We start from the raw sequence: 24,771 nt of genomic DNA on the forward strand, positions 1-24,771 counted from the left end.
CTATTTTTTATTGCTGTGGGCTTCTGGATGACTTTTTGTGTAATTCTGGGGTGGATAAAGTTGCTTATTGTAGTCTTCCCATTGGATTTCTTGATTATTATCTTAAACTTTGATTTGCTGGAATAGATGTGGTGGACCTGGGCTTTCTGCCTCTGTTAAGGCAGCCATCTTTGCCAGGAGTCTACCATTTATTTTTTAGAGACCTTCTTGCTTGAGCTGCCAAGCTAAACTAGCCACTTCTCTTTTAAAAAAAAATATCGTAACAATGATCAACTATGAAAGCCTTAGCTACTCTGATTAATACAATGAACCAAGACAACTCCAAGAGACCCAGATGAAAAATGCTGTTCACCTTCAGAGAGAGAACTGATAAACTCTGAATGCAGATTGAAGCTTACTTTTTTACTTTTTTTTTGTTTCATTTTTTTGGCAACATGACTAATATGGAAATATGTTTGCCTATCTTCCCTTGTATAATTGATATCATATTGATGATATCTCAATGGGTGGGGGAAGGGCAGGAGAAATCGAGAATTTGGAACTCAAAATTTAAAAAAAAAGTGAATGTTTTTACAAACAACATTTTTTAAACTGAAATTCAGTGACAAAAGAATTTGCTTTTGCCTATTACTAATGGATTCTGTGCCTGAAGCAGGAGAAATAGCTAAACCCAAGTTATTCTACTTAAGCCTAAATGTATGTACAGAAGCACTGTGAATTTTAATGACCTAAGAAGTCAGAAGGCAAAAGTGAAAATGAGACCCTTGTAAACTCAAATGGTTCTGATAATCAGTTGATAAGCACTTGTTAATTGCTTATGATGTGCCAAGCCCTGTGCTAAGCCCTGAAGATATGAAGAAAGGCAAAAACAGTTCCTGCTCTCAAGGAGCTTACATTCTAATGAGGGAGAAATCATATCAATAAATAGGTACATACAAGATATATACAGAGTAGATAAAAGGCAACCTTAGAAGGGAAGGGTCTAGCACCTGAGGGAGGACTGGGAAAGGCCTTCTGTAAAAGGTGATCAAAGACCCAAGTTATATATACCTTGTGGTATAACAGAGCCTCAAGGAATGTTTGGTGAATGAATAATGTTTATCACCTTCTGCCATAGCCACCAGAAAGATTAAGCATTTTTTTTTAAATAGATAAGTTTCTGCCTTTTGTGCTTTTAGATCTAATACCTTCTGAAACATCTCAAAGCTCTCCTGACGATGGAAGAAGAGAAATGTTAAATCGAATTTGTCTTTTTCGTGATCAAGTTTTTTTCTCCCCAGGAGTGCAAATGTATAGAAACTGAAAAGGCCCTACTGAAAGATGAGGTCAAACAATATAAGATGAAAGAATTGCGTCAGCTGCAAGACACTGCAGAATTGAAAGAAGAAAATCTCTCCTTACAGAAGCAAATTTCCTGTTTGAAGGAGACCCAGGTAAGTGGGTCTCGGATTCCATCCACTGTAGTTACTGGAAGCTCCCAATGGACTTTGGTCATCCTGTTATTTTCTTCTTGAAACCCTTGACAGATAGAAAGATAAAACATTTAATAAGTGTCTGCTATGTACCAAGTACTATGCTAAGCACCAGGGACACAAATCCAGGAAAAGAAGACAGTCGCTTACTTCTAATTGGAGAAGAGAAAACAAAGGGGAGGTGCAAGGGGGCTGGGGGCAGCTAGGTGGCACTGCAGTGGCTAGAGCACTGGGGCCTGGAGTCAGGAAGACCTCAGTTCAGATGTGGCCTCAGATACTTACTAGCCTTGTGACCCTGGGCAAGCCACTTAACCCTTTTTGCCTCAGTTTTCTCATCTGTAAAATGAGCTGGAGAAGGAGATAGCAAAGTACTCCAGTATCTTTTCCAAGAAAACCCCAAATGGGGCCACAAAGAGTTGCATGTGACTGAAATGACTGAAGCACAACAACAGTGGAAGGGGGTTGGGAGAAGACAGAATTGCTGAGGCAGTGGAGCATTCCACAGAATAAGTTGAGCCTGAAGTAAAGTGAATATGGCTGAGGTCCCTCAAGCAATGGGTATCTGGGCCAGGAACTCACCCATCAGGAGAGCTGTGACCAGTCATGTCACTAGAGCAGAGCTGGAGCTAGGCATTTATGTGTCTCATGCAAGGTTTGAAAATTGTGCTCTTGGGGATTGTTTTCCCCTGAACACTTAGGGGCACCAAGGAAAAACATGGCTTAGCTGCAGAAAAATAAATCCCTCCTTGTCATGGAAGATGGTATTGGAAGAGGATCCCTCATTGTTGCCTAATGTTTACCTGTTCTAGACACCTCACCCCCATGGAACGGGCTGTACTGTAGAACATCCTTCTGACTTGAAGTCTTACTTAGAAATGAATTGTTGAGAAAGGATTTGGACTTTAAGATCTTTGAAAGCAGGGGCATCCAGCCTCTTGGTAGTAAGGTGCTCCTTAAGCTTGAGATCACTAGGCTGGTGTGGGCTTCTAGCCATGGTCTTGCTCAGTGCGCTTTTGAGCCCCAACGATGGGGCGGGAGTAGTAGCTTCCCCAAGAAACCCTCGGGTGGGTGTTACTTCTTGGTCAGCTAGACTGTTTTTTTTAAACTATCTGGCTCTAAAATAGTCCATATAGTTTTAAAAAGGAAATGCCCAGTGTTTTGGGAGGGGCATTTAAAATGATAGCACATTCACTGGAGAACTCTCTAAGTACCCTGTGAATATAAGGTGCAAAGTCTGAGTGTTTGGCAGGTTTTGTAGCAGATGTGATAATTTTGTTTTGTTTTGTTTTGTTTTTGAGGGTGTGTGTGTGTGTGTGTGTGTGTGTGTGTGTGTGTGTAGGGAGCTCACATGAGACCCTCATACAGCCAGTGATCTCTTTAGTCCTTATTTTTAAATTTTTTATTAAAGTTGTATTGATGCCTATCTTTATATCAGCAATTTCCAGACAGTCCCTTCTTCTCTATGCTTTCCCCCACCTCAACATGGCCAACAAGTCATGGATATTTTTTTAAGTATCGCCCAAGATACCAGAATTCTTATTAAAGTCCTTTCCTGCCTTAATTGAATTCAGTGTGCATTATGTGCAGGGCATCATGGTAGGGGCTATAATACTCTAAGGACAGCAGTGAATGACTAGATTCTTCTCTGAGCCATTGTTGATGAGATGGAATCCTGATATTGAGCCTAGAGATGGGATTCTAGCCTTTTCTGCTAGTGCCATGTGTTTACTATGCTCTTTGGGTACACTTTTTGGTTTTGTGTCCCCAGAACCCAGCACAGTTGTTGACTAGAGGATGCATTTCATGAGGGAGTGCTTGTTGAATTGGACCTATTAAGTTCCACAATGCTGCTCATTGTACTTGACTAAACGTTCCCTTAGAGCAGTTTTCTCAGACTATTAAATTAAATCGTAGGTGGCAACAGGAAAAGGCTGACCAGGAGCAAGAGTTCAGCTGGCCAGAATGGTATAAGTCAGGTGGGTTAGAGCTGTCATCTAGAACAGAGAACCACGCAGTTGTTGGACATACATCTAGGCAGGTGAAGTCAAGTAGCAGACTTCAGGAATAGACAGGTTAAGAGACTCAGGAATAGGAGACCCAAGCAAGAACTCTGAGCAATGAGGGTTCAGAATTCAAGCAAGGGTCTGCGTAATAGGCACCAGCAGCAAGAATGGAACTTGGTATCAAGCCACAGATTTGGAGCCAGGAGCTCTCTGTAGACTTCCAGCCCAGAGTCAGAATTGGTCCTTGACTGATTGTCCTTCCAGGGACAGACAGATAGGGACACCTGACTGGAGTGAAGAGGTAAGAACAAGGTAATTTTTTTCTTTAAAAAATTTTTTTGAATGCTGAACCTCAACACTGATGAAGATTAGAATTTCCACATATGAAGTAGAATAGAAAAAGAAGATTGTAGAATATAACACTACAGCTATTACTTACAGTTGCCCTTTCCTTTTGAGAATAAGATAAATTTATCTTGTAACTTTCAAAGCTATCCTGCTTGTCTGCGTTTCCTTCTGGCCCTCCTTCTTTTTTCTGTGCATTTAAAAAAATGCTTCAATGGCCCTCTTTTTTTTCCCCCTAAAAACTCTATTGCTGTCCCCTCCTCTCTTCTCCAACTACCCCCCTCCTCCAACACACACACACACACACACACACACACACAGAGGAAAAATAAAAACAGAACCCTTGTAACAAATATGCACAGTCAAGCAAAACAAATTCTCACACTGGCCACCTCCAAAAATGTATATATCTCATTCTGCACCTTATATATAATTATTCTGGCTCTGTTTACCTTACTGCATCAGTTCATACAAATCTTCCCAAGGTTTCTTTTTCATCATTTTTTACAGTGCAATGATAATATTCCATTGCATTCATATACCATAATTTGTTCAGTTCTTTGATGAACTTTACATTAGACAGTGAATTCTTTGGGAGCTAGGATTTTTGTTTTTTGTTTTTTGCTTTTTCTTTGAATCCCTGATGCTTAGCATAGTGGTTGGCATTGAGTGAACTGGACTTGACTCCCTTTGTCTTCGGTTCTTTGCCATAAAAAAAGAGCTACTATAAATAAATCTGTCCATATGAGTCCTCCTCATTCTTTGATCTCTTTGAGCTATAGGCCTGATAGCAGTATCACTGAGTCATAGTCACAATTTAGTGACCTTGGGGGCATGGTTCCAGATTGCTTTCTAAAATGGCCAGAGCAATTCACAGCTCTTCCAACAGTGCATTAATGTGCCTCTTTTCCTGCAACAATTGTAATTTCCCTTTTTTGTACTCTTTGCTGAGATGGAACCTCAGGATTGTTTTATTTTGCATTTCTGAAATTTTTAGTAATTCGGAGCATTTTGTCACATGATGGTTGATAGCTTGAATTTCTTCTTTGAGAACTGCCTGTTCCTATCCTTCGGTTCTTATCTATTGAGGAATGGCTCTGAGCAAGGTCTTTTCTAGCATAAATGAGGTGAAGTGTAAATTCACAATCATGAGCTACACAAAATCATGAGCTAAATAATTGGTTGAAGAAAAGACATTTTACTTTCATTTCAGGCAGAATATGAAGGCTTAAGACGTGAAGTTCAGAGAAGAGATGAAGAAATTGAGCTTAGAAACAGTCGTCTGGCTGAAGTAACTCGACAGAAGGAGATCTCTGATCATCATCTAGAGGAGGCCTTGGAAACCCTCCAGAGTGAGCGAGAACAAAAAAATGAGCTGCGCAGGGTGCTGTCTGGGTACATCAACACCTATGATTCCTTAGGGACTCTGCCGACAAATTTCGATGACCTGAATCAGTGTAATGACGATGGCCTGGGCATTGGCTACAACAATCAAACCTTCCGGAACCGCAGAGAAAACATGATGTCCATGCCTCAGAATAGCAACAGCTCCAGGCCCCAGCCTGGTTTAGTGTGTGATCTTTTGAGTGAGCTCAGTTTATCAGAGATTCAGAAACTGAACCAGCAGCTTCTGCAGGTAGGAGGGCTCTTTTCTGTGTGTTTGTCAGCTAGGCAGCATGAGGATCTAAACATAAATGAACCTCTTAGAAGAGTTCAGCACTCCAATCCAAGGTGGCAAAATACTTCTGAGAAGTACTTGGCTGGCTTTCTTTTGCTGAGCTGTTTCTAGACTTCCTTCAGTGGAACAAACCTGGTGGCCTTAGTGTACCTTTGTCTCTAGGGCTTTCAAAGGTGAGATAGGTGAGGAGTGCTAGTGGGGCTCGGCAGTGGCAGAGACGCAGTGATGATCTGCAGATATGATGAAAGGGGACTAGGATGTGGAAAGTCAAAGGCATTTCCTCCACAAATGACTTTTCCTGAAAAAAAAAATGCAGACATTTGGAGCACGTCTTAAAATAAGCCAATGAGAAAACACCTTCGAGGTGGTCGAGGAGTTGTAACCTTACCTCTCTGAGACTTGTTGCAGAAACAAGATGCCCTCGATTTTGCTCTCCTGACATTTGGAAGATCATATGATAAATTCTTAGCCATTTGGCAACTCAGACATTTTCTTCAAAGAGAGTTATATGAAACATCTTGTTTCACATGGCTCCATGGGTATTTGACCTCTCACTCATTCTTGAAATAGCTTTGAGATTGGTGATTGGTAACAATTGCCCAGCTTTTCAGGAGCAGGAAATAAGGTTTAGGATGAATTGGGAACTGCCTATCTCTGAGTCTGTTCCACTTGAAAACACGTACATGGCGATAATACATGTTTGTTGAACTGAGTTGGCAATCATTCTGCCTCATTAGGAATATTCTGGGCTGAACAGTTTTTGCTAAATCAAACTGAAACCGGTGTGGCCCATGACAATAAACGAATTATATCCCAGCATAACATCATTAGATAGCTAGCTAGCTGGATAGACAGACAAATGATAGAGCAAACATTTATTAAGCTTCTACTGTATGCCAGACACTACCGAGTTCTAGGGCTACAAATACAAGAAAACAAGACAGCATGTGCCTTCCGGGAATTTATTTTCCAACGGGGGAAGACATTGCCAAAAGAATAGAGGATCGCCTTAAGCCTGCCTATTCTAAAAGGGCTAGATTAAAGTGCCGAGAACTTGGGCTCTCAAATAGAATGGATAAAGAAGAATCCAGTATAGGATGCAGGATGGTACACTAGAAAGAGCCCTGTCTCTGGAATCAGAGGTCCCCAGGGAGACCTGGGTTCAAATTCTGCCTCTGACACTTACAACCTGTGTGATTCAGTACGAGAGAATCTAGTTATGACCAGATAACCTTTGAGTCTTTTCTACCTCTAGATCTTGGAGCCTTTGAATCTATCCCTTTAAGGAAACAGGCCTCCTGTCCCTTGTCTGTTGCTGGCAGCATTTGACTTGGCCTGGCTCTGGTATCTTAAAAGCATCTGAAAAGCACTTTCTCAGAAAATGGTGTCCCTACCATCCCATGACGGGAAGGCTTTTTGCTAATGATAATGGGACCATAATGTGCCTTTGCTTCTAATCTGCTGTGTTGTTGCAGCTGCTGACGCCTCATTTAACATTGAGTGACTCAGCTCTTCTTTGTAAGAGGATTCTTTTTTAAAAGAATATTTGCCTCTGGAAAATTACTTCCCCCACTCTAAATCATTCCCACTTTTGTGGCAGAAAAATGTTCTTCTGCAGCACAGATAATGACTCTCTACCAAGCCCATCCTGGAGCCGGAGTCCTGCAATGGAGGCTGAAGGTGCTCTTCTAATGCCAACCAGGGAAGGGCCCATGTGGACAGGACTCTTAGTGCTGAGGAACCGAGGTCAATGTGACTCAGGTCCATGCTAGTTGCACAAAATTATATTTAACCACATGTTTCTTCTGCTGTAGCGGGATATTGCTGAGACTTCGAAGTCAATAAACAGTAAGTACAAACCTACTGTGTGCTAGACACGGGAAATCCAAGGACGAAAGGGAGAGATCCACCCTGCCTTCAAGGACTTCTCTGCCACAGGATGGATAAACAAATATAGGATATGTACAAAAGCAATACCAAGTGATTTGGGGAGTATGGGGCAGGCTTGACAACCAGTGGGGCAAGGAAAGGTCTCTTGAAGGAAGTTTCACCTGAACTGAGCCCTTGAAGAGATCCCAGTAGAGGTTCCAAGAGGCAATTTTTGGAAGCTAGAAGGGAGAGAGAGCATTTCAGCCCTGGGAGAAAGCCAAAAAACAAACAAAAAAGTACAAAAAACACAGAGAGGTGAGAGAAAGAATATCATGGTTTAAAGAACAGTCAATATGGCTGAATCCTAGAGACAGTGGGTGGGGGGAAGTGTGTGCTATGTCATCAGCCTGGGAAGGTGGGCTCGAACTAGACTGGGAAGTACTTTCAATGCCATAGGAGTTTGTATTTCATTCTTTAGGCACCAGAGAGTCGTGGGGGATTCCTGAGCAAGGGAGTGACATGGGCAGACCTGTGCTTCAAAAATATCAACCAAACAGCTGTGTGGAAAGGGGACTGGGAGAAAGGAGAAGATGAATAGATGGGTCAACTATTTCTTAAGCATTTACCATGTGCCAGGCACTGTGCTAAGTGTTGGGGATGCAAATATAAGCCCTCAAGGAATTCCCTCTAATGGAGGAAGACGACCAGAGAGGGGATCTGGTAAGGGTGGCGGGTAGGTATGCACACAGCAGCATGGTATGGAGATGGTCAAGAAGTGGTATGGAGACCTGATTCCTGGCACGGTAAGGCTACAGCTCACATGTCGGAGCCAGGAGAGTCAGATGGAAAGCATGGTTCTGGAATTGGGGAGAGCGGTGCGGGGAAAGACCAATGAGGAGGCCATTGCAGCATGACAGGCAGATGATAAGGGTCTGCTTGGATTGGGATGCTTGGGAAGGCAGTGGAGCGAAGGGGGATAATGACAGAGCTAGCCACAGCCAGTAGTCCAGCCAGCCGGGAAAGCATCAGGTGGACCAGAGGTCAGGACCAGAACAGTCAGATCAAATAAGGAGGCTCAAGCAGCCTCCCTAGAGGCTAGATAGACAAAGGCCAGGTTCTGAGGGTTCAGGCTATAGGAATCGACAGGTTAGAAGACTGGAGAGAAAAGAATCATGGACCTACCTGATGAGTCTGAGTACTGAGGTGGGGATGAGTGTCGGTATTAAAGTAAGGGTTCCTAGTAGCAGGCACCCAGAGCAAGAATGGAGCCAGGGGCTTAGGAGCTGGTCTCTGTACTTGTGGTAGACCTTTGGGTTCTTACAGCAATTGAAGTCCCAAACAGTTTACTTTAGGCTTGGGCTATCTGGTAAGAACTGAGCCTACATATGGATAGACATCATTCATTATGAAGAGCAAAGAAAGAGGCAAAACAGGAAGTCAAAGTAATGGGGCAAGATGATACTGTGATCAGATCCTCTTATTGCTACTGGCAAGGTACTTTGAGAAATCAAATGGGCCCCAGTAGAGCAGCACATCTTATTGAGCTCTCATTGACCAGTTGTATGAATGAGTTTAGAAACTTGATTTGTCACAGCTGCTCTGCTCAAGGATCTATCCCCCGAGAGCACTTCCAAGGTGGAAGTTGGCCATAGCATTGCCTACATAGCTGACTGCTGGCTGGCCCTGACTCTCTCTTAAGAGAGAATACTTCTGTCACCAAGGCCATCATGAACTGTGAACTTTATCATTTCTCTCATTTCCTCCTTCCAGATTTGGAAAAAAAAAGTCCCTTGCAATTTTTCTTGATCTTCCTTGTCATATACTAAGCAGAGAAGGCCTACTATGTCACCTGCTTGAGTGTTTAAAAAGTTTCTGTTCTTTGGCAGGAAATTCACCTTTAGAATGGAATAAACTGCCTGTGTTTTGTTGTCTTTTTTTAACCACAGAAGATCAGTGTAGTGTCTCAGGGTCTAGATGTTAATTTCCATCTGTTATTAAGTGATGCTTGAGGTATATGGCAAGAAAGTCTCCCATTTAAGCATTTATTTTTTTCTTTCACTGTTACGTGTGAAGTTCTTTGTCTCTGGCCTGGCTTTCACAGCTGGGGTCATTCATACTCCTAGTACCTGGCAGCAGTGGTGCCCTCAGAAATAACTCCTTATAGTTGTTTGTACAAAGGGGGGGACGCACATGCACACAATACACACATACACATGCACATATATACATACACACGCATATATATGCATACACGCATGTATGCATATATACATATACATACATATACATACATACATACATATTTATATATATACACATGGAAAAGTGGCCCTCTCCTCCTACCTGATATTCTGGGAAGATTAGCAAAGGGAATGGAGGAGAGAGCCTGGATTTTAATATGCTTGAGCAGCTTACTGGTTACCCAGTTAGTTGTTTCTCATACTGCATACATGACTAAAAATATTCTCAAAGTGCCACATCCTGGGGCATAGGGATGATCGACATCATTTAAAAGAGAACTGGCAGAGAACACAGACTAATGAAGCCTCACCACTCCCCCCGCCCCAAAGCAGTTTCTTTGCTCTTCCTCTATTCCTTTTGGTAGACTGAAACTTTGGAATTTGCTTCTGGCAAGATTGGTATGATTGCTTTTTGTTTGACATTGTGACTGTCAGTTGGATCAAAGTAATTATTAATGAATTTTCTAAGCCAACCTCGTATGTATTTTTTTCCTAAAAGAAAGAGAGGTTTGAAATCTAGGTAATTATTAGAGGACTCTATAATAAATCTTGATTATGCTCCTGTTGTATGCAGAGTACCTGCTAGGCACTGGGGAAGGAACAGAGTTTAGAGAAGATAGCTCTTTGAGGTTGAGAGCTCTTAACATTCTAGTATGGATGGTAGGACATCTATAGGAATAGCTGTACTATACCATGTGACATGGGGCCTTTGTCAAAGACCTATAAAGCCCAGGTCTACGTGAGACTTGTAAAACAAGGTCATTACCAACCGGGGAACAGGGAAGGCTTCCTGGAGAAGGAGGCTTTTCATTGGAACATTAAAGGAATTCCTCGGACAAACAGGAGGGAGGCCATGCCATATGGGAGGCACAAGAGTCCATACCAGGGCCAGGAGGTAGAGCCATCTAGGGAAGCATAGAGTGTTTGGTTGTAAGTCCCAACAGAGCAGGCCAGAAAAGGGGCATGGGGTCAGGCTGTGGTGGGTTTTGAAGAATGACAGCTAGAAGAGTGTCTTTTATTCACTCTTCCCTCTCTCCAAACCATTCTTTATGAAGCTGCTGAAATAATGTTCTTAAGTCACAGACAAGTCTGACCATCTTACTCTCCTGATCCAAAATCTACAGGGGCCTCTTATTGCCTTGAGGATAAATGACAAACTTTGTAGGTTGGCATTTAAAGCTCTCCCCATATCCACAAAGCTCTGCTCTACCCTACTCTCAGAATATTCCCCTTTTTGTCATCTATATGTCAGCTACCAGCAGGTGTTCCTGCATTCAACACTTAAGAGGGAAGTTCTGAGAAGATTGACCTGATTTGCCCCAGTGGTTAAGGTTCTCTTTCTAAAGCTTCCTAGATCAGTTTGTAAGAAATGTCCCTCACTCCCATTACTACCTACTGGAACTTAATCATCAGGATATGTCTTGCAGCCCCTCAGCAGGACCCAAGGTCTATGAGGATAGGGCCCCCTTTTGTGTTCATCTGTGTACTCACGGTGCCTTGGAAATTTTTAATTTCATTTTTTTAATTTTGTTTTACTTTCTTTTTTCTTTTTCTTTTTCTTTTTCCTTCTTTTCTTTTTCTTTTCTTTTTTTTTTTGAACAGAGGAGTAATATCACCAGATTAGTGCATTTGAAAGATTCTTTTGGCCTGAGGAGCAGAGAAGAGAGGTGGTAGTAAGCTATTATAAGAGTCTGGGTAATTGATAAGGAGGCCCTGAATTATTAGCAAGATTACTGGGGGAATGGAGAGCATAGTAGACAGATGCAGGAGATGTGGAATCAGCAGGACCCTGGTAGCTGACTGGCTAGGAAAAGTCATGAAGACAGAAAAGTCCAAAGTTGACCCCAAGATTACAAACCTGGGAGGCTGCGTGTGAATGGTGCTACTACCAACAGAAACTGTGAAGTCAGGAAGAGTAGGTGTTTTTTTTCCCCTCCATAGAATCACAGGATTTCAGAATTCAAAAGAGACCTCAAATCTAGTTAATCCAACCCATATCCCCCAAAGGATCCCCAGTGCAGCATACCCAACAAGTGGTCTTTCATCCTTTGCTTAAAGACCTCCAAGGAGGGAACCAGTCACCTCTCAGGGCAGCCAATTATACTTTGGGACGGCTCTGTTGGCCTTTCCCTGACATTGAGCCTCGTTACAACTTCTACCTATTATTGTTCCTAGTTTGGTCCTCTGGGGCCAAATAATAGAGCAAGTCTAAGCCCTTTTCTACATCACAGCTCTTCAAATACCTGAAGATGGCCATTTCGCCCTCCCTCACCCAAGTCTCGTCTCCTCCTCATTTCCTTCAACCATTCGTCATATAGCATGAACTCAAGTCCTTCCACTATCCAGGTTGTCCTCTGGATATTTACTGGCTTCCTTACACTGTGGTGTAAAGGCCACAAAAGTTTTCTCCCCTTCCACAGGATTAAATATTGATCTGGAGTCAAACAGAGTCCCGGTCCCTTTCCCCCCTCTCCTTGATGCCCTTTTCTAAACGTACAATGATGATAAACTCTAGAATCTTAGAGATTGGATTACATGACCCCTAAGACCTTTTGAATCTCTTATCCATGAAGGAATCCACTCTACAAAACAAGTGGTCATTCGGTTCAAGGCCAACATTAGAAGGAAATTTAATTCCCGTTCGAAATTCTTTGCTTTGTACCAACAGGTTGATCATGAAAAGTCATCGCTATTAAGTAGTATAAAAGAGTTGCAGACACAGCTTGATAGTACAAAGGATGCGCTGTCCAAACAGCAAGCTCAAAATAACTACCTTCTTGAGCAAATCCAGGCTTTAAACAAACGGTACGGCAGTAACGAATTGGGTTTGCTCTTTGGAAAAGATGGAGAGAAGAGCAGTGGCAGTGAACTCCACAGTCTGGAACATAAATGTGCAGCGTCAAATTGTTCCCAAGTAGCCAAGCTGAAGACGGAACTTCAGGAGCTGCATCAGAAATACCAGGATTTTGAAGCCAAGTACAAGCAGGACAACGAGGCCTGGCAAGAAGAGTCTCAAAACCTAACGGAGAAGATACGATTCTGGGCCAAATCAGGTAAGCAGAAGCAAGAGATCATTACTAATCTAGAGAATGAGCTTCAGGCTTCGAGGAAACGCTCATCAGAATTTCAGAGCAAACTGAGCCTAGCCCAGGAGGAGCTGCAGGTGATTGCTGAAGATCTGGCCAACATGTACCGCCGAGTCTGTGTCTGCAACAACCTGTTACCTGATCGTAGCCTGTTGGATGGCTATAAAGATGGCCAAGGGGCCCCTGTCCATACCTGCAAAAGGCATGCCAATGATGTTGTGACCAATGTGCGTATGTGCCGAAGCCAGTCTAATGATCTCTTCGTGAAAGTCTTGTTCAGCCCTGAGACAAGCACCGTGAAAAGTGGCAGCAGCAACCAGTCTGTTAGTGATTCTCCTTGTGAGTCTGATGGAGAAGAGTATGACAAGGAACCTGAGAGTCTTTCCAACCAAATTTCCATCATTGGAAGCCAGGTGAAGCAACTCCAGACAGCCCTGGCGATCTCATTGCGCAACAAGTCTCTTGAAGCCATGTCAACAGAGCTGAAGGATAAAAACGCTCTTGTTGATGAAATAATGAAATTGAAGTCTTTGTTGAACACCCAAAGAGAGCAAATAGCAACTCTGAGGACTGTCTTGAAGGCCAACAAGCAGGTAAGCTATTGGTGGAAATCCTGGGCACTTTGGACACTACACTGACATGTCACATTTGCCTCTAGAGCAGAGGTAGAAAGAAACAAGCTATGAAAAACAGATTTAAGGACTCAAAGATGACTTTTTGTCAGGTTGGAAAAAACAGGCAACTGGATGTATAGCATCCAAAAGACCATTTTTTTTCTTTTTCTTTTTGAGGTTAAAATAATTCAACATGTTAACTTGGAAAGATACAAGGAATAGTTGACTTTTTCTAGTTTCTGCTGCTTTAAGGGGTTATTACTCCAACAAAGTACAAAATTACTTGTCATTGCCTGTGTGCAAGTTATTACTTGTCATACCCAAGGCTCATAGTGATGGGAATTTATCTAACTTGTGGACTAGCCCCCTGGATAGGTTAATCTTACAGTTTTGGTTAAAATTAGTGACTATAATTATCCCTGCCACATCTTGGCTTTCCCTATTGCTATTTTGCTATATCAAGGGTTGGCATAAGAAATTTAATGGGAATTTTGGGGGAGTTTTGTGGAAGCCACAGATGGCACTTGAAGTCCAGCAGATGACACAGAAAAAGTTTAGAAACCCAGAAATGCATAAAATATATGTATAGTATTGTATAACATCAACTTATTTTATCTTTTAATACCATAATAATTCAGACTTCTTCTCTGGTACAAAGAGAGGGCCAAAAAATTTTATGTGGATTTTCCAGATTGCAGGGCACCACACTCCTAACCCCCTTGATATGGAAGGGATAACTGTAATGGGTTAACAGTAAGTAACTACCATAATGTAAAGTATGTTGAGAGGTTGGTTCACTTGGTTGCTAAAATCAAATCAGTAAGTGTTTATTAAGCATTCACTATGTGCCAGGCACCGTGCTAAGCTCTAGAGAAACAAAAACAATAAAAAAAAAAAGCTAAAATATGATTCTTGTCCTCCGGATACTCACATACTAATGGAGTAGCCAACACATAAACAACTATGTACATGCAAGATAGACAAAGGGTAAATTGGAATATCAGAGGGAAAGTACTAGCATTGGGTGGGGAGGAATCAAATTGAACCTCCTCCAACTGTGATAGGGCTTGGCAAATTCTCCATTGCAGCTTGCCAGTAGACCCGTGTTCTTTTCTTTCTCCCCTAGGCTGCTGAAGGTGCCCTTTCCAATATGAAACGCAAATATGAAGATGAGAAGCTTGTGGTGTCAGAAACCATGAATAAATTAAGGCATGAACTGAAAGTTCTGAAGGAGGATGCTGCTACTTTTTCCTCCCTTCGGGTGGTGTTTGCCAGCAGGTAAATTTCAGTTCTACCTCTTCTCTGTTTCCAAAACTCCCCCAAGACTCTTGTGAACTCTCTTCCTGGTTGTGAGGCAACACAGAGTTTGGGCCAAGTGAGAGATTTCCAAGCCTTGATTGCCCTAAAGTGGGCATGTGCCCCCAAACTAATCTTTGCACAGTGTATGTGAGTATGTGTGTATGTGTATGTGTGTATTGTATATGTATGGTGTATGTGTGATGAGGGGAGAAAGGAGAGACTGAAGAGGTTTAGAGGTTTGGGGTGCTCAAACGGACCCCAAGATCGCGGCGCCAGGCCCTGCCTGAAAGAAATTAACTCAAATCTTTTTCCAGCCAGAGAAAAAGTTTATTAGAGATAAATCACATAGGCCAGGTAATGCCCGTAAGGAAGAGCAGGCATGAGAAAGCTCAGCCTCTAGGCATGAGAGATTCTCAGCATTTGAATGGGGGCCAGGGTAGATCTTATATACGCTAAAGTAACTTTGGGTGGCCAGAGGAGGGGGGGGGTGGTTGGGAAAAGGGTCTAGGTGAGAATTGCATTCAGAAGGTCTGAGAGACTGAATAAACAATGGGAATAGATAATGAAGGGAACTGGAAGGAGGAAGTTTGAAAGGCATCTGAATAAGATCAAAAGGTTGGGCCAGGGCTTTCTAAGAGAGATAAGGGGCTGGGGCCTGTAGAGCCAGATTCCCTTTGGGGCAAGGGGTGAGGATCTCGACTTGGGCCGATACCCCATCAAGGCCACGTACCTTTTCTTCCCAGAGAAGACAATGCATACACATGACTGTTCCTACCCATGTTATCCATACCTCTCATCACTAGTCTAAGCACAAGACACTGTGTGAAAGAACCAATTTGATTCTGACTTTGCTAGTAACATTCTGTGCCATAGTGGACAGATCAGTTGGCTTGCATCTCTTTGTTTTGCTTAACTGTAGAATAGAGGGGGGTGCTGCCTTCTTAGCTCGGTGTGGTACAGGATCCCTTTCTTGTAAGCTACCCTCAGCAGGAGGTGTATTCATATGAATACTTAGTGCTAAAGCATTAAGAGAATCCATCAAGAGATTGACACTGGTTACCTCGACAGTTGACCTTGCCTAGGAGCTTTCTTAAAACCAAGACTATGTTTGACTGAGTTTTCTCATGCAGCAGTTTTTTTGATATTTTCAGTCAGAAGGATGTAGCGAAGAGCAGTGGACCCAGAGCTTAGCTAGGTTTGCACCCTGGCTCATGCTTACTAGATGTAGGATCTTAGATGAGTCACATCCCTTTTGTGAGGCTTCCTTCATTTGAAAAATGAAGGCAACAATCCCTTGATTAGCAAACTCAATGCTGTGAGAAAAGAGCTTTATAAACTTTATAACACCACTCATATAGGAGCTGTTATTATTTATTGACTAGAGGTTTGCCTTAAGATGGGAGTCTCTAGCCTTTTTGATGGAGGGATTGATCCCCTTCTCCCCTTTACTTCACTGATTGAGAAGAACTACATTGAGATTGTAAGCAGGGCAGAACTGTGTTCTTTACAAGGACAAGGACACAACATGGCGGCTGCTTGCCCATGGGTGATCCAGTTGGTCCTTGAAGATAAAGGGGTTGAGTGTGATTGCCTGCTTGAGGACCCATGCCTGAAGGGAGACCGGAGATGTTCAGGTAAAACAATCTGTGGGAGGTGCTGAATTGCCTTTTTTTCTTCTTTTGCAGGTGTGATGAGTATGTTTTGCAGCTTGGTGAAATACAGCAACAGCTTGCTGCCGCAGAAGATGAAAAGAAGACCTTGAAGTCTTTGCTGAGCCTAGCAATTCAGCAGAAACGGGCACTGACTCAGCGCTTGGAGTCACTGGAATCGCAGTCCACTGTGCCACTGAACAGCCGGGCAAAGCTTGTTTCTGACCCTAAAGGGAGACCATTCAAAAGTAACTGGGTATGACACGTTTGCTCAAGTATGGAATTAGGAGGTATGGAGGTGAGGCACTTCCACACAGTGAAGATTGTGGCTGAGGGTAGCTGGTCAACTTTTCATTGGGTATATTAATTGCCATAACTCTAAGGGGCCTCTCTTGATGAGATTCTTCTCATAAGTGTGTTTTCAGTCCTTGACTCAACAACTTGTCCATAATTAAGCTGATGTTGTGTTCCCACAGCCCAGCTCCATGGTTCTTTAATCATCTTGCTTAGTTAAATAATTGACTCTTCAGGAGCTTTCTAATCATGAATCATGTAATCTGGCTGGGAAATTACTTTTATTGTGATATAACCTCATCACCTCTATAGTGGTTGTCCCAATAAATCTCTCCACTAGCCATAGAATAATGTTGCAGTGAGGCTTTTGAACTTAGAGTAGGAAGTTCCCTCTTCTTAAAATAAGACAATTTAGAATTTTGTATGCTAAGATATTGAAAATATTCAGTCCCAGATGCTTGCCTAATTTTCATTGCTGTGTTCTTATGTTGTTTTTCCTTCCAACCTCCACCAGCGATAAATGAATAACATAAAGAAGGAAGGATCCCCCCCGTTTTCCAGCAGAGGGGAAGCAACAGTGTTGACAAGCAAACGGATCTGCACAAGATGGGCATTAACATTGAGATCATCTAGCTTATCAGCTTTAAATGGTTGTCCAAGAGTGTTTTCTGTCTTTTGGGAAGATATTCAATGTGTTATTTCAGTTACAGTAAAAATATCTAGAATTATTTTGAAAATGCAGGCCATTTAGAAGTGATGCTTGAGATTACATTGTGTTTAAGAGCTACGTTCTGCTGAGATATCAGTGGGCCTGCAATTCCAGTTTCCAGTAGTATTGTCCTGTGACTCCTTTGTGAAGAGTACCATATTCCCAGTTCCCTTGTTCATGTGTGAGCCTGTCTCTTCAGAAAATGTTAAAAAATACCAAACCTTGATGTTGCTCTTCTACTATGACTAATTGCTGTTGGCTTTCAAGTCCATTTCAAGCAAGACATAAAACCTTGCATGTCTCTCTGTTTACAAGTTAGTTTCTGTATAATTGGACATACACTTGGTGCTATTTGTACGGTGTTAGAAATTGTCTGCAAAAGTAGTTTCTATCAGTGTACGAGTGTACTACGTACTGTTTTAAACTTTAAGAAATGTATTTGTGCAAATCCTAAATAGAATGGATTGTTCTAGGGGTATTCAGGCAAAGAGCTTTGTCATGTAAGGCCCCTGGATAAGTGACAAGTATTTGGGATGCTTGGAAATGCTGGAACTTGCTTAGATTCTTGGGTACAGGGGACTTTTTTGGAAAGGGAAGGTTCCAAATGCATGAATCCTTCTAGGTGAAAGCCATTTGAAGCCCAAAGAGGGTGGATTCTGAAATTCAAGGATTAGTCAAGTTACCCTAGTAAGGGGGCTGCTTTGTGTAGAGTCAGAATTGTATAGTTTTTGTGGAAAGGTCTCTGGGTTTTTTTCCTCCTCCAATCCAGTCCCTTTAAGGTTGGGAATTAGCCACCCACAGTTCTTAATGGGATTCTTTAGATTCTGCCTGTATTTTCTCTTGGGGAAAAAAAGTTAAATGATGGGACATTGAATTCTTGCAGAGGATGTTATTTTGGTAACCCACTTTTTAAGCATCTTTAAGAAGAGGGAACACTTTCCTCTTCCTTTTCCTTCTTAAAGCTCATGCTGGGTATAGACTGAACACCTCAAGAGAGTTGGTGACTTGAAGGGTGGGTGGTGCTGTCAACCACACACCCCTAAATGCTTAGTATTAGTTTGTGAGCCTTTGAGTATTTTCAGTACCAGAATGTGTTCTTGCCAGACTGCCAGCTGGCTGCAAGGGGTACAGAAAGCTCTCTCTAACTAGATCAGCCTGGCAACAGATAAGAGAATAGTTTAAATGGAATGAAAGTATATATACATATATTTTTAATGGAAATATTTAGAGATCTATTGTACTCTGTGTATGAAACAACATTCTAAATCTCCCCCCTCAATATAATGCATGTTGAAGAGTCTTTTGTGTAAAGAATGAAACTCAAATAAATAAATTGTGTTAGTTGTCTGCATTTCTGGTTTTCTGAGCTTGATGTCTTTATATTTGAGGCCATTGCCTCATTACATGTAATAAGCCACATTCTCATACAGCAGATACTAGGACCAAAAAGCAGCTAGAGCTAGGGGCCTGATATTGGGCACACCCCCATCCAGCCTAACTGGGAAACGCAACCAGCCTTTTGGGTCACAATGAATGTCGATTTCACCTGTAGCTTATTTACAGAGACTCCTCAGCCTAGTGGGATGAGACTAGATGCCTTCATTTCCCCCCAGTCACTACTGTAGGGTACCATCCGTGATGGTCTCCTATTTGGTTCATTGTCTTTTGAATATGTTTTACAAAAGACCAGCTCCTGCTAACTACCTTTCCTATCACGTGACCGCAGGGCTTTTTGACCACCATGCAAAGCCCTCTATAGAAGGTACTATCTGTAGTTTAGGAGCTCTGGTTTCCATGGCTGATGTCTTATCCAAAGAATTAGGAATTCTGTTTCCCAGTATTACCTACAAAGACAAAATCCCCACCTTTCAGGGGATAGCTGTCTGAGAGTTACAGAAAGCTGGTGTTGGTGGGTTTTGTTGAAGAGGGGAAGGATTAAGCCTTGGGGGATGGGGGTGGGGAACTAGCTGCTTTTGAAAGAAGATCAAAGAGCCACCTGCCCTTCTGACCTGTATGTGAGGTACATTGAGTCTATTCCAGAAGAGTCAGTTAGTAAACATTAACTAAACACCTGCTGTAGGCCAGGCACTGTGTTAAGTGCTAGGCATACAAAGAAAGGTAGACGACAACTCCTATCCTCAAAAAGTTTATGGTCTGATGAAGACAATATGTAAACAAGCTATATATAGGCTACATTGGGGAAAAAAATCAACAGAGAAAAGGCGTCAGAATTAAGAGAGATCAGAGAAGACTTCCTTTAGAAGGTGTAATTTTAGCTGTGACTTAAAGGAGTCCATGGAAGCCAGGAGGTAGAGATGAGGAGGGAGAGCATTGCAGGTAGAGGGGACAGTCAGTGAAAGTGCCCAGATTTGTTCCAGGTCATGTGAACAACAAGATGGTGGACTAGAATTTTTCTCCAATCCCCACAACCTCTCAAACCTCTCCAAAACAGAAATTATGGACCAAAGATAAAGTAACTTCATGTATTTCCATGGTCGAGGATACCTACAATCCAAAAGAAGGTTAAAAAAAAGAGAGAAACCCCAACCTCAGAAAACTGGTGCTTGTGGACCTCGAGCTCACTCAGCATTTCTCCCCTACTTCCCATGCTAAAGGCAGTGAAGTTGTACTGGCAGACTCAAGGGCAGAACATCAAAATCCCCTCTTACACTGCAGTCCCTGATCCTTCTTTCCAATACTGCAGTGACCTCAGGTTCAGGCTGTGGAAATTTCCTCAGGCCTTGATAGTCAGCTGAAAGCCCTTCAGGAGCAAAAGGCCACACAAGGCTGCAACCTGGAAGCACCAACACTGCAAAGCTCTGAACTGTTGGTGCTGGGCCATTAGGACAAATATAGTCCTAATAAGCAAACCAGGGATTGATAGAGCACCAGAAGAAAACTATAGGTCAACATTATTAATGAAGAGTGATTCAAACATTTTGAACAAAATCCTATCAGATGACAGCAATTTATCCACGAAATCATTCGTTATGATCAAGTAAGATTTATACCAGAGATACAAAGATGGTTCAACATTAGGAAAACAATATAATTAATCATATTAAAAACAAAAACATCCAAAACCACACAATCTCAATAGATATAGGAAAAAGTCTTTAAAAAAGCATATTTTTATGCTGAAAACCCTGTAAAGTAAGGCCATAGAAAGACTTTTTAAAAACATCAAGCATCTATCTACAACCAAAAGCAAGCATCATATACATGGGATACACTAGAACCTTTTCCAGTAAATACAGAGTGAAGCGAAGATGATCACTCTCCCTACTATTATTTGATATAATTCTGGAAATGCTAGCAAAAGCAATAAGACAAGAGAAAGGAATTAAAAGAAAAAAGATAGATAAAGAGGAAATAAAACTGTATTTGTTGATGATTATGATGGTTTCTTGGAAAACCCCAGGGAATCATTGAATATGCTAATTAAGAAAATTAATAACTTCAGCAAAGTTGCAAGCTACAAAAGAGATCCTCAAAAATCAACAGCATTTCTATATCATAATAACAAGACACAAGAAGCAGTAATAGAAAGGGAAATCCCATTCCAAGTAACTACAAAAATGCATAAAATATCTGGAGATCAGTTTCCCAAAGCACACAAAAGACTTGTATAGATTCAATTACAAGGCACTCCTTAAAGAAATAAAGGACAACTTAAAGAGCTGGAAAAATATTCAATGCTCATGGCTAGATTGTGCCAATATAATAAAAATTACTCTACACCCCAAATTAACTTACACTTTTAGTGCTATACCAATCAAATTACCAGGAAGATACTTTACAAAGCTTGATAAAATAGTAACAATTCATTTAGAAAAACAAGAGATATAGAATATCAAAGGAAATGGTAAAAAGAAATAGGAATTAAAGGAGAATAGTACTTCCAGACCTCAGATTATATTATAAAACATCAGTCATCAAAATCATCTGGTATTGGTTGAAGAATAGAGAGATAGATCAATGGAATAGACTAGACAAGGGAGATGCAGACACAATAGAACTCAGTGTTTGATAAAGTGGAAAATATAAATTACCTAGGGAAAAACTCCCTGTTTGTTAAAAACTGCTGGGAAAACTAGAAAGCAGTCTGGCAGAAATTAGGCTTAGATGAACACCTTACACCACTCTTCACAATACATTCAAAATGGATACATGACCTTAATATAAAAGATCATACTATAAAAAAAATTAGAAGAGAAACAGATCATGCACCTCTCACAGCTATAGGTAAGAGATATAGTCTTAATCAAACAAGAGATAGAAGCATGTACAAAAGATAAAATAGATAACCGCTTACTTGAAACTGAAAAGCTTCTGCATGGACAATATTAATGAACTAAGGATAAGAAAGCAAGTGGTTGAATGGGGAAAAAGATCTTTGTATCAAATCTCTCTGATACATAATCAAATTATATAAACAATAAATATAAGACTAAAAGCCATTCCCCAAGGGCTAAATGGTCAAAAGATAGGAACAAACAGTTCTCAACAGAACTGCAAAGTATTCACAATCACATGAAAAATGCTCTAAATTATTAATAAGAGAAATGCAAATCAATATAACTCTGAGGTTTTAGCTCACAACCTGAAAATTGGCAAAAATGACCAAAAATGGCAACAGTCAACATTGGAGAAGTTGTGGGAAGATAGACACACTAATACATTGTTGGTGGAGCTGTGAAATGATACAACCATTTTGGAAAGCAAGTTGGAATTATGCAAATACAGTGATTAAAATGTCTATACTTTTGAACTAGAGACTCCATTACTTTGGGTATTACCCAAGGAAGCCATTGATAAGAAAAAAAGTCCTCACATAGTCCAAAATATTTATAGCAGTAGCAGTACTTTTTGTAATAACTAAAAATTGGATGCCCCAAAAGAACATGCCTGTTAATGGGGGAATGGCTAAAGAAATTGTATATGAACGTAATGAAATGATACTGTGCGGTCAATACTACCAAAATGATGTATGTGATGAATATAGAGAAGCATGGAAAAATCTACATAAACTGATGCAGAGCCAAGGAAACAGTCTATGCCATGATTAAAACAATGTAAACGTAAAGAACAACAACACACCAGAAAACCAAAAGTAAATATAACAAAATTATAAAGATCAAGCAGGATTTGGATGAAGAGATATGAGAAAACACCCCCAACCTCGAAGGTGAGCTTCAGGAAAAGGGAGGTCTATGTGGGCAGGAAAGGCTTCTCCAAGTCCTCAGAGGGGTTATCTCCCCAGATCTAGTATCTCCTTTGCAGAACACAAATAACTAATAATGACCATTGCTCTACCTCACTCTGTGTCACACATATCAATACGTGAGGGAAATAAGGTTGGATAGAAGCCTTTTGGTAAAAAAAATTATCCTGTGTCCCAAATCATGCAGTCCATTTCAACCTCTTACCCTTTCCATGATTGTTCTCATTGGCCATTCTATCTCATATCTGGGTTCATGTTCCCTTCCTCCTTCACCTTTCTGGGTACCAGGAGCTCTAGGAGCTCACACATCCCTTCTTCTAGGCCAAAATATTGTTCATGGAGATAACACTCTTGGAGAAGTTAGGAGGAACCTCCTCTCTCTTCCAGGTTAGATTGAGACCTTTCCTTTCAATTTTTCCATAATCAATCCCATTTTTCCTGCCACCTTTCCCATTCTCCTGCAGTCTTTTGTCTTATCAAGAAACCACAGGAAACATCATCACTTCCGTGTGAAGCCATCATCTTGATAAGGGCATTTTCCTCCACCCTCCAACTCCCCTCACCCCATTTATGCATCCTCCCACTTTGAAATCCTTTCTCACAAAATATGTTGATTCACTTGTTGAGGGGGAAGGGCTGTGGGATTTAACTCATGGTGCTTTAGCTTTGCTCCTCCACCCACATTTCTCTTTTTTGAAATTCTATTCACATCTTTATTCCCTTATGTACTTTTAAAAATGTTTTAAAAATTTATTAAAATTTTTTAGCATTCATTTTTTTGACTTTCAAATTCTTTATCTTCCTCCTGCCCCTCCCTCACCCACTGAGAAGGCAAGCAATATGATACTCATTATAAGTGTGAGGTCATGCAAAACATATTTCTCTATTAGCCATGTTGAAAAAAAGCAAGAAACATAAAGAAAGTTAAAAACAAGATGCTTCATTCTGCACTCAGAAACAATCAGTTCTCTCTCTCTGGAAGTGGGCAGCATTTTTCATTATGTTCTCCTGCTCATTGTACACAGAAATAGCAATATTGTGTGATGATGATCAACTATGATAGACTTAGCTCTTCTGAGCATACAATAATACACAAATTTCAAAAGACTGGTGATAGAAGATGTTATCCACATCCAGAGAAAGAACTATGGAGTCTGAATGCAGATCAAAGCATACTATTTTCACTTTTTTTCTTTCTCATGATTTTTCCCTTTTGTTCTGATTCTTCTTTTACAACATAACTAATGTGGAAATATGTTTAACATGATTATACATGTATAACCTATATCAGATTGCTTGCTGTCTAGGGGAGAGGGGAGGGAAGAGAAGGAGGGATAAAAATTTGGAACTCAAAATCTTACAAAAATGAATGTTGAAAACTATCTTTACATGTAATTGGAAAAAATACTATTAAGTTAAAAAGTAAAAAAATTATCTGGGCATTACAAATTTAAAAAAAAACAATGTTCTCCTGGTTCTGCTCATTTCATTTTGCGTCAGTTCATATAGGTCTTCCTAGATTTTTCTGAAACCATCCTGCTCATCATTTTTTTTGTTTGTTTTTTTCTTTTTGGCTAGGCAATGGGGTTAAGTGACTTGCCCAGAGTCACACAGCTAGTAAGTGTTATGTGTCTGAGGCCAGATTTGAACTCAGGTCCTCCTGAATCCAGGCCGGTGCTCTATCCAATACTCCACCTAGCTGCCCCCTGCTCATCATTTTTTACAGCACAATGGTATTCATAATATCACAATCATATACCACAACTTGTTCAGTCATTCTCCAAATGATAGGCATTCCCTCAATTTCCAATTCTTTGCCACCACAGAAAGAGCTGCTATAAATATTTTTGTGCATACATTTCCTTTTCCTTTATCTCTGATCTTTTTAGGGATATAGACCTAGTACTGGTATTTCTGAGTCAAAGGGTTTTTCTGGGTCACAGTTTTATAGCCCTTTGGACATAGTTCTATATTGTTCTCCAGAATGGTTGGACCGGTTCACATCTCCACCAACAGTGCATTAGTGTACCTATTTTTCCACATCCCTTCTAGCATTTGACACTTTTTTTTGTCATAACTTGGTTAATAGTCAATCTGATAGGTGTGAGGTAGTACCTCAGAGTTGTTTTAATATGCATTTTTCTAATTAGTAGAGATTTAGAGCATTTTTTTTCATATGACTATAGATAGCTTTGATTTCTTCTTCTGAAAACTGCCTGTTTATTATATCCTTTGATCATTTATCAATTGGGAAATGGCTCTCATTTTTACAAATTTGACTCAGTTCCC

At 41.0% G+C, this 24,771-nt stretch overlaps 1 protein-coding gene across 3 annotated transcripts in view; it reads left to right on the forward strand.

Moving 5' to 3' along the window:
* Positions 1-18,601, forward strand: part of LOC114030876 (protein bicaudal D homolog 2-like) — a 45,211-nt gene extending 26,610 nt beyond the window's left edge. For 2 of the 3 annotated variants that reach the window (XM_027845771.1, XM_027845770.1), the window contains exons 4-9: positions 1,281-1,433; positions 5,034-5,456; positions 12,276-13,286; positions 14,434-14,585; positions 16,292-16,511; positions 17,064-18,601. In XM_027845771.1, coding sequence (XP_027701572.1) covers positions 1,281-1,433; positions 5,034-5,456; positions 12,276-13,286; positions 14,434-14,585; positions 16,292-16,511; positions 17,064-17,069 — 1,965 coding nt within the window. In that variant the 3' untranslated portion in view covers positions 17,070-18,601. The remainder of the gene's footprint in view (positions 1-1,280; positions 1,434-5,033; positions 5,457-12,275; positions 13,287-14,433; positions 14,586-16,291; positions 16,512-17,063) is intronic. The other variant, XM_027845772.1, reaches the window with a different exon arrangement.
* The last annotated feature ends 6,170 nt before the right edge of the window (positions 18,602-24,771 follow it).

The sequence above is a fragment of the Vombatus ursinus genome, unplaced genomic scaffold, assembly GCF_900497805.2.
Source record: "Vombatus ursinus unplaced genomic scaffold, bare-nosed wombat genome assembly UNPS02015024.1, whole genome shotgun sequence".
NCBI lineage: Eukaryota > Metazoa > Chordata > Mammalia > Diprotodontia > Vombatidae > Vombatus > Vombatus ursinus.